Raw genomic sequence first — 11,132 nt, forward strand, 5'->3', positions numbered from 1 at the left:
GTGGGGGGGGCAGTGAATTTTCCAGTCACCCCAAATTTCTATGCCTACATAATTTTCTGGTTAAAAAAAAGAAGGCGAAAAGAGGACCTTTCAGATATTAACGCCAACTAAAAACTGAAGTATTGTCTTGATTTTTCCTTTGAGCTTTCAGTTTGTACAATGCTCCTTTTGCTCATTGTCTCATTTGGTCTTGAGGAAGAGAAAAATCAGCCTCAATATCTAGGAGCTGGCCTGACTCTATCCACTAGGCCTACATGTTGTTCAAAGTTGCCTGGAGCTCACAGTGAGGCCACGTTGTTCTCCTGTTGGCACAATCAGTCTCACAGAACATAACATCGGACAAGCTCATTTCTCTGCCCGTGATAAAATGATATTACTTTATCATTTTCTCTAAGCACAGACAAAAACAAGGTCACTGTGCAAAATATAAAATACCTAACACCTTCCCTCTCCGCTGCCTAATGTGAATGACTGTTGCTATTTTACCAATTACAGCATTGGTCTCCTTTTAGGCTGCCCTCCCTATAGACAAGATTAAGAAATCCACTCATAGAATTTTCCCTGACAATGCAAAGTGAACTCTTGTTCCCTTAAACCCTCCCCCAAATCACCCAACCAAAGCCTATAATATATCCTTTCTCACACTCCCTTAATGAAACACCACAGAAACTTCTATGTTGTTATCTCTCTCATTGTGATGTGTAACAAACTCAACTAGCTCAACTATGTATAGGTATGTCCTGGTGATTTTGGCTGGAAGATATTGACAATCTGTGTAACTACTCACTTCTTCCCCAAGGGGTAATTCCTGTCAATCAGGACAGTCTATTTGGACCAATCAAACTGCAAATTTGGATTTCTCATTTGCCAAAAAAGAAAAAGAAAAGAAAAAAAAAAACGAAAAGAAAAGAAAATGAACCAGCCAATGAAGAAGGAACCATAATCACCAGTTTACAGGTGAGGAAATATAGCTTCACAAAGGGTAGTTCACCAGCTCAGGATGGACATCTAGCAAGTTGCAGGGGCAGGGGTAGAAGCCACAGATCTGCCCCCAGTCCAGTGCTCTTTCTCCTCTAACATGGAGCCATTTGGGCTTTACTTGTGCAGATAATGAGAAGTGTTAAGAGTAGCAGGTGGAGATTACACTGCATCAGCTCAAGTTCTAATAAAATGTAACACTCTGAAGATGGAGGTAGTATATCATAGCACTTTAAATTCAGAGCTTTGGAATGAACAGACTCTGGCTTGGATTCTAGCATTGCCAACTAGTACTGAATTATATAAGGAAAGTCATCAATTTCCCCACCTACAAAATTATAATTTATAATAGTACTTACCTCATAGAGTTGTCGTAAGGACTAAATGAGACTATGCATGAAAGCACTTAGGCCTGTACCTGGCTAAGTAATACATTGTAATAAGTAGCTGTTATTATTTGGAAATGTACCTCTTGTAATATGCTACATTGGCAACTGCATTACTGCAATCACTCTGCACTTGGAATAAAAAAGAGCTATTATAGATGTTTATTTTTTAAATACATTTTAAATTTATTCCTGTTTCTAATTGCTTTTAGTTAGAGTAACAAGGTTGGAAAAATAACCAACTGCATAACACCATTTAATTTAGAATATTTAAAGTATGTTTAACTTATTTACTTATTAAATTCCAGGGTAATATACTAATAAAGCAGGTTTGGATAATAGAAGAAAAACATATTCCAAACCCATCACCTTAACAAAGGAGGAAGAAGAGAACTAGTATATTGAGTATTGTGAACCCCGAGAAAGACTATATCTGCCAAGAAGGACTCCTTGTGATAAGTTGAGCTAAAATTCATAACCATAGTCTAGCAGCCATTGCTAGCAGAGGCCTCTCATGCATACTGCATTTCTAGAGAAAGCCATAGCCTGAGCTGTCAGCCTCCTGCACTATGCTTCTGCACAGTGTGAGCTGACCTTTATAAAGGAGTTCTTAGAATCATATTTTGACCAATATGAAGCCTGCCCTGTCCAATCAGAGCTGTGCAGCTGTATCCACATTTGCATCTTAACTGACCAATCAGAGCAGCTCCATAACGACTAATCAGAAGGGGCAGTTCCAGACAATCAGGACAGTGCTATTTGGACCAAACGAACTGCAAATTTGGATTCCTCATTTGCAAAAAAAAAAAAAAAAAAAAAAAAAAAAAAAAAAAAAAAAAAAAAAAAAAAAAAAAAAAAAAAAAAAAAAAAAAAAAAAAAAAAAAAAAAAATAAAAAGAGGCTGAGTTTCCCTGGTTTGCAAACTGTTTTACTTGAATAAAGTTTCTCCTTTTGCCACCTCCCAGATTGAGGACTCTTGGTGGCACTGGATGGGTAGCAGTGACCTTTTGTTGACAGCATTTGTTATGACCTAGGCATAGTGCTAGGTGTAGTTTTCATTTTATCCTCACCAGGATCTTATGAGAAGTATTTTTATTCCAGTCAACCTGTAAGAAACTGAGTGTATAGGGTCAAAGAAGCATAGTTTAAGGTCCCATAGTTAGCAGGTGGCTTGACTAGGTTCTAACCCAGGTGTGCAAGATTTCTAAGCCCCATCCCTTTTATTCTTCCATGATACTTCACCAATTGCTATTTTGCATATTATCTACCATTGTATTTCTTTTATTGTAACGGAGATTTTGTTACCATAAATGGACAAAATTCCATCATATAATATTGTAAAAAAAAAAAACCCATAAATACAAACAAAAAGTCAATATAATGAAAAAAAACTATTTTACATAAGCTATAAGTAGTACAGGAAAAACTGGGTTATAAAATATAACATTTTGAATGAATTTCTTCCATTTTTCTAAAACTGGTGATGAATAAATTCACCTTCAAAGACTATCATTTAAAAATAACTTAAAAAGTGACTCACATTGGAAAATTCTGAATTCACCAACTAAATTAACTTAAATATCCATGGTGACATGCTTCATATGTCAATAAATTCATATGTCACTCCCTCAAGAACTGGCACTAATTCTCAAAAATTGAGGGCAGCAAAAATGTATCCATCTTAGTTTCTGAGGTTCTTAAGAGCAACTGAGGCCAATGCTCTACATGTTCTATTTCTGTCTTGTGTTAGCACAGCTCTTGTTGTACTCAATAAATATTCCTGACTGACTAACCTAAACCACCAGACTGCCGAATATGGAGACAGGTGACTGATTCTCAGAACAGTCTGCTCCTCAACTGAGCAGTACTTTATAGATTAAAATCCACTCTTGGAATATCACTCAGAAGCTAAAAGGCAAACCACGACTTGCATATGGCAGAACTTCTGCTCACTTCAAGAACCGGAAAGTGGTTGGCCTCCCTGAATCTTCTTCCTTTTCCTTGGTATATCTGAATATCAGAGAGATGCCTGCCATCTGTGGAGGGGAGCATGATGTAATACATAGCTAACTCCAAAGATTCTGAAGGTGCAAAGCTAATGAGGATCTTCCAAGAAATGTGTACAAAGAGGGCCTCCAAATCTCTTAAAATATTTCAGGGAGAGCTTGGGATAGTAGGCATGAAGCAGCAATGATGGGATCAAAACTTCCCTACATTTTAACTTCCTGAGCACGTAACGGAGGTGAGGAGGGATGTTGAGATATATCAGTGTAACCCTGGTACCATGTTGGATTTCAGAAAGAATAAAATATTTGAGGAGCAACCTGGGGCTGTGGGGTGATTAGATTAGATCAACACCAGTAGAGAGAGAAGGACCACCTCAGGCTGAGACAAAGCATAAAGGCAGCAGCAAGGACAATTTTCGAACTGTAATTTCTGGTGACTCTCTTGGCTGCGGGGAGGATGTGCAAAAACCCAGTCCCTGCTATTGGAAAGGAGGACTGGATAGAAAGAACTTGGACTCCAGAATTTCTGCTGCTAGGGGTGACAAGCCAGTAACTGCTGTTATTTTGACCAACATCTCCTTCATTGTATCTCTATGAGCTGATGATTTCTGAAAATGCAGTTTACTCCAATAAGCAGAACTGGCAGCAGTAGCAACACAGCTGTTCTGGCAGAGAGGAGGCAGTAATGACTGTTGGAAGCAAGAACTAGTGAGGCAGGGAAGAACAGCATGTGGGAGAAAATGCTGGATGGCGCTAAACGTGAAGGAGCCATCTGGGTTAGAGGTAATTCAGGGGGAGCACATCAAGAGTGAAGCCTAGCTTTTCTTCATTAGCCCGAGGACTGCTGCTGACCTCTCTTTAGCAGTATGTGAGCTATGAGTGGTGTCACTTGCCAGCAGTGATGACAGATTCTAACTCATCTGTCTTGACTTTCTTGCCTGACCTGCTTTTAGGGACACTGTGCTTTACAAAGTCACAACCTATGCCAGGATGTGATCTAGGTCATTCCACATGCCTTACCTCCTACAGTCTCCATAGCCCCCCACCCCATCTCCTGTTCACCTGGGTAGTGGTACCAGTTATCCCACATTAGCTCTTCTATTTTTCAGAGGCTCTGTCCCTTCAGCACGTGAACACATTTAATTGTTTCCATATTCAAAATCTATTCTAGATCCCTGTGTTCCTCTCTGGCTACTGCTTGAACTCATTCTTAACCTGGATAACCAAGCTTGGTCATCCATGATATCGCTGAAATTGCTCTCTCCGAGGTTACTAATGACCTCCTAATTGTTGAATCAAATGTGATTTTCCTTTTCTTAACTCATTTGAATGTTCCGCATTTATGTTAAACACTCATGCTTTCTTAAAACACTCATCTATTGTTATCCCTGACACGACTCTTTTCTCTTTCCATATCTACCTGTTTAATAACCCACTCTCAACCTGCTTTGACAGACATTGTTCTCAAATTATTGGTGTTCTTCAGGGTTCCGCCCTCGACTCACACCTTTTGTTCAGTATGTTGTCTCTATTGTTTAATCTGTGGCTGCAGTTTCAACTCCCACCCATATATCGATGATTTCCAAATCTCCAACTCCAGCCTAAATCATTCTCTTGGGCTCTAGTCTCATATTTCTGACAGCCAATAGGAGAATCTACACAAAAATATCCCAAAGGCCCATCAAACCCAAACTATTCAAAATGGTACTCCTTCTTTCCTGCATAATTTTTCCGTTTCCTGCCAGTTACCCATTCACTGAGTCTTTTCTCACATTCATAGTCAATAGATAATTAAATCTTATTGATTCTACCTCATAAAGCTCTCTTGAATCTTGTCTCTCCTGTCCATCACCACGACCACTCTAATAGTGCAGATCATTGTTATATTTTGCTTTGATCATCGCAATAGCATTCTGATGGTCTCCCTTGCTAGTCTCATCTTTCTTTATCCATCTTTCAAGTACCATCTGAGAAAATGTTTAAAAACAGAATGAATACCACATGGGTTTTCTTAAGAGACTTCTATATTGCTTTCATTTCTAGAATAAAACCAGCTCCTTAATATCCAACAAAACTCTGAAGGGAGATCTAAGACATAAGTTTAAATTCTGACTTGGCTTGCTGCGGAAACTGGAGAGATCAGGATAGACAGGAGGAAGGTCTTGGGAGAAAAGAGAGGAACAAGAATCACTGTCACTTTTAGTAAGGTTATGGAAAAGGGAGTCTTGCCTTGTACCTAGTGGCTTCTTATATGGGTTGAGAAAAAGATAAGGAGGATAACCCTGAGGTGAGGAAAGACTGACTGAGAGAAGACTGTTCTCACTAGTTCATACCTGCCATACTGAGGCTGTTTGCTGCACAGACGTTCAAGTGGCAACAGCCTTAGTTGAAGTCTAGTGCAAGGATAAGAAAGAAAAATTACACCTTTGGCAGCAACAGTGGTGGCAGGGGTAGGTAGGGCCATGTCACATAGAGTTTTGCATATGGCAGCAGTTGTAGGCACTGGGATAAATTACTGAGGCAACCATTCAGTAATCCAGAACCTGCGAGGCACAGAGAATGTGTGTAATATTGCATGTATGTGTATGTGTGTGAGATAACCTCCCCAAGAAAACCTAGACTTATTATTGTCTTGCCCCATCACTGTACTTAAACTGGAACATTTTAGAGAATATTTTGTTTCACTGCTCTTCAAAGTCTTCTGTGATCTTGCTCTTCTATGCATTCCAGCATTCCTCTCTTGCAACTTCTAAACTTCTACCCAAGCCATACTGAACTGTTTGCAGTCTCCTGAACGTACTGTCTTCTCTCACAACTCAGCTTTTGCAATGCTTTCTTTCTGTTGGGTGTCCTGTTCCTGCTTGTTCACAGGTGATCTCTTCTGTGGAGCTGTTTCTTCCCCAGGCTGCATCAGGTCCTCCTCACCCCCAAACTCTGTGCTCCCAGTAAGTAATATGACTGCCTTAGAGGGAGTGTTTATCATGTTGGGTTGTAATAATCTGTGTATATGTCTATGTTCCTTATTTGTGAACTCCTTCAGGTCAAGGCTGTATCTTGAAGAATAGCGTCTTATTCACAATTGAATCCCAGAGACTACCACATAGCCTTGTGCATAGTGGACATAGAAACGTTTATAGAAAGAAAGAATAGCACTGTGAAGATATATGCTATGTAGATCCATGTGACAGAGCAAAGATTCTAACGCAGGCCTGTTTGATTCCAATCTTGATTCTCATTAAGCCCCTCCATTCTGCACATTGCTAAGGAGCTGGAGGTGAGTTCTCTAACACAGTGATTCTGAGGTTATTCAGGTTGACTGTAGTGTTCTAAATGCCCAGTCTATGGTTTAATGATTAGGATATGATTCTGGGATTTGGATGTGGCTGGAATATAATCTCTACAAGACCATGGACTTTTGCCTTTTTTTTTTTTTTTTTGCCCTCTGAAGTAGGTTCACCACAACAGGGATAAATACTTTTGGATCTTATTTATATAAATGAAAGAGAGAAAATATTGAAATCTGAATTCTCAAGTTGGTAATTTACTGTGAATGCTTTATTTTAAATCTATACCGATATATTATTTGATGAATTTATAGCATTGCAAATCACATAACCACCAGTGCTTTGAATCCACACGAATGCTGACAGTATTCTGTATGTCAGTGGCATTTTAGGCTCTTGGCACAACAGATCTGTCAAGCAAATATTTGTTTTTTTGACACATGCTGAAGCAACCACCCACTTATGTGGGTAAATACAAGATGTGCCAAGCTTGGCTATTATTTCATTGATCCAGGCCAGTAAGTATTCATCAGAAATGACATTTCTACAGGGCAAAGATGATGGCTTGACCAATTCTAAAACAGAGCACGTGACACTAGTAAGATTTCGAATTAACACAGGTTTTGGATAATCTATGTTAACAACTATGTTACCCAATACTTTATTTATTAACTAGATTTCCAGTTTTATTTCCATTTCAGAACTCAATGTCCCATATGGCATCTAGTAATGGTAACTATTACATTGAATGCTTATTGAATGCATACCAGACATTATTCTAAGCTCTTTGTAAATATTATCTTTGATCCTCACAACTTTATGTTTTAAGTACTGTAGGTATCACTGTAAGAGTCCCATTAAGATCAATTACTTGCCTGTAGTTGAAGAGCTATTAAATGAAAGAGCTGAGATTTGAACCATGCAATTTGAGGACAGAGTCCATGCTCATAATTATTATGCTACATTGTCTCTTGTTATACTATTGCCAATAGATTGCAAGTTTATGTCAATATCATTGTAAAAAAATTCTGAGTTCTTTGGGAGAAAGTCAAGTTGATTGGAAACCCCAGAGGCACAGAATGTTAGAGCTGGAGGAGACCTGAGACAGGCTCAGCATTCCTTCCTGAATCCTCAGCCTTTTCTTGATTTCTAAATGTTGGAACATCCCAAAGCCCTTTTCTATGTCCCTACTCTCTTCCTAGGTGATTTTATCTAGTCTAGTGCCTTATATACATTCTATATACTAATGACTCTCAATCCATGAGCTGCAGATCAGTATATTTAAATTGCCACTAGAGATCTTCACTTACATGTCTAATAGGCATCTTTAGTATAACATGGCCAGAATCAAACTCTTGGTTCCTCACTCAACCCAGTGTTTCTCCATCCCAGTAAATGATAACGTCATTCACTAAATAGCTCAGGCTGCAAGACTTGGAGCCATTGACTCTTCTTTGTCTCACATCTAATTCATCAGCATGTCCTGACAGCTTGGCCTTCTAACTTTATGCTAAATGACTACTTCTCACCATCTCCACTAACATCTTAATCGAAGCCACCACCATCTCTTGATGAGGTACTTTAAAAGCTTCCTAAATAATCTAGCTGCTTCTACACTGTCCTTCTATAACCTATTTTCTGTACAGCAGCCAGAATTATCCTGTTAAAATATTAGTTAGATCATGTCACTTCTCTGCATAAAATGTTCACATGGCTTCTCATGTCTCAAGGTAAGAGCCAAAGTCCTCACTATCATTTACAAGACTCAACATAAATCATCTGTGTCCTGTTCTTTTTCTGAATCCATCACCTTCCTTTTTCCCTCCTCTCATTCCACTTTGATCAGACTGTGCCTCTCACTATTTTTCAAACACACCAAACTTGTTCACATTTCAGAGCTTTTGGACTTGCTATTTTCCCAGCCTAGAATGATCTTCAGCCATATAATTTAATGGTCTGCTTCCTCAGTTCACCCTGGTATTTGCTCTAATGTCATCTCCTCTGAAAGGCTTTCAATGACCAGCATATATAAATACCAGTCCTCCATCACTCCCTATCCACTTATCCTAATTTACTTCTCTTCATTGCACTTGTCACTACCTGATATTCTATTATGTGCTTTGCTTGTTTATGGTCTGTTTCTCATGATTGTAATTTCCATGAGGGCAAAGACTTTTCTTCTCCTGTTTACCCCTTTAATCTCTAGTACTTTGCAACTTTTTCACACAGAATAGGTGCTCACTAATTACATGTTGCATGACTGAACACATTGTTTAATGAGGCTCCTGCATTTGAGGAGGTTGAAGCCCACAGAGCTGCATGATCACATAGCTGGTAGAGTTAGAGTTGGTATACTGTATTATGTCTCAGCATTAACTCTCTCTAAATACTCAATTATTTATTTTTAATAATTGTAATTTGTCAAGTGATACTTAGCAAGCTTATAAGGGAAGCTGAAAGCATATTATGTTTTGTTTATGGATGGCTTCACAGTTGGTGAATTTAGTGGCACATTAATAACACTAGCAAAAATAATAATAATGGCATTATTATTATTTATGTTTAACCTACAAATCAAAAATTATTCTGTGCTTAGAGGCTTTCTTCAGCCCATAGTTTATATTCTCCTTTCCTAAGGGAAGAAAACTACATTTAGTTTTGATGCAAACACAGAGTTCTAAAACTCTCAGTTCTCTGCAGCTGTAGTACTTAGTAAAGCCAATAACTGTTACATTTCCTGCACGAAACACATGCTGTAGACTTACCTTCCAGAATACTGAGCTCCACCTGTTTGGTGATCTCTGGATCTGGAAATCATCCTCATACTCCCAGATTGAGGTGGTACAGTCTTCATAAAACTGATGCAGATAGGAGCGGACTCCATAGCGTTGGTACCCGCCCTCGCCAGCAGCCTGTGCCTGTTTGGACCCACAGACGTTGCTGCAAGAATTCATCCTTCCTGGCTGAAATGATAACATTCACATGCATCAGCCCCAGGGGCTCTGGCCTCAGGATCAAAGGCTTATTAAAGGTAAAGACCAGGCTAAGTAATGTCAGCTATTTGAACAATGTTCTTTTCTTAAGAGAAAAGACACTTTTCAAGACCTGTCTTTCTTATACAAAATTTCTAATACAAAATTTCCTTAACTACTCAATGACTAGAACTGGTTCTCCATAAATAAAGTGAGACATAACAGCACAGCTCACTTAAATTATGCAAAAATTTAACCATAAAGTATATGAGAAATGTCAATAAAGAAGCTGAGATTTCATTGTCTTGACAAGAAATCTTTAAACCCTTAGAATCTAGTAGTCTTTACACTTACATGTTAAAGATTTAGGCAGGCACTTATTCTCTACAGATGGAATTTGTCTTGAACTAGCCTCTCAGATGCTTAACTATGTTCCCTTGTGCAAACTACATGATGTTATCCTTAGCAGTTTGAAATTCTGCCTTTGAATCTCATGTATCTTGCTCTAACATTTTAACTAATTGTCAAGTTCTACAGAAGCTTTTATTAAAAAGCTGTTGAACAACTTATGCTTCATGCTTTACTAATCATAAATGGCTTGGTCAATAATTTACACCCCACTAACTCTAACACCAGATATTTCAGTAATTATTTGTGGTTACATCTGTTCAAGTGGGATGCTAAAGTATAATGTAAAGAGTATACCCAGCCTCTTATTATTTTCCATGAGGTGTCTAGTATAAATAAGAGTTCGGAGAACTCTTAGGTGGGTAGTTTGGAGAACTGCCTGCTTCTTAATTTGATCTAATCACTACCTTAGAGAAAAGCATTTGGTTATTAATTCATGGTTTAAAAAAGGAGTTACTGAGGGACAGCATTTTTTGTAAGGAAATTCTCGGTTATTCTCTGTTCTTTGGTTTTCTGATCTCCAACAAGTGATTAATATGTAGCCAGAGACATGAAATATTTACTTGGATTTTTCAATTATCTTCTAGATCAGTGGTCCCTAATCTTTTTGGCACCAGAGACCGGTGCTCTTATGAGAATCTAATGTCTGATGATCTGAGGTGGAGCTGAGGCAGTGATGCTAGCGCTGGGGAGCAGCTGCAAATACAGATGAAGTTGCGCTGGCTCCATGCTGCTCGCCTCCTGCTGTGCAGCTCATTTCCTAACAGGCTACTCACGTTCCGTGGCCTGGGGGTTGGGGACTCCTGCTCTAGATGGTTCTCCCTGTGTGGACATTTCCCAATGAACCAGGTCTTCCTAGGGGTTGTGCTATAATCCAGGCTAACAGAAGACATATTAAATGTTTCCAATTACTTATCAAGAAAGCAATTAGTTAAGTAAATTTACAAGAAAAAATTAATCTAAATTTCTATCAAGTGCCCTCATGTAGCCACATAGTTTGGTTGGATAGAATCATGGGGCTAAAATCAAAGTTGAAGCCAGGGATAGTTAGCATTTTCTTATCCCATAGCCAAAAAGTGAACCCGTAAGAATATTTTGT

At 38.7% G+C, this 11,132-nt stretch overlaps 1 protein-coding gene across 1 annotated transcript in view; it reads right to left on the bottom strand.

Annotated features, from left to right (window-relative positions):
* The window catches only part of NRSN1 (neurensin 1), a 12,976-nt gene extending 2,261 nt beyond the window's left edge, over positions 1 to 10,715 (bottom strand). The window contains exon 1 of the mRNA XM_025052107.1: positions 9,419 to 10,715. Within this exon, the coding sequence (XP_024907875.1) occupies positions 9,419 to 9,631 (213 nt within the window). The 5' untranslated portion in view covers positions 9,632 to 10,715. The remainder of the gene's footprint in view (positions 1 to 9,418) is intronic.
* Between the last annotated feature and the right edge of the window lie 417 nt (positions 10,716 to 11,132).

Source organism: Pteropus alecto, unplaced genomic scaffold (genome assembly GCF_000325575.1).
Source record: "Pteropus alecto unplaced genomic scaffold, ASM32557v1 scaffold25, whole genome shotgun sequence".
In the NCBI taxonomy this organism is placed as follows: domain Eukaryota; kingdom Metazoa; phylum Chordata; class Mammalia; order Chiroptera; family Pteropodidae; genus Pteropus; species Pteropus alecto.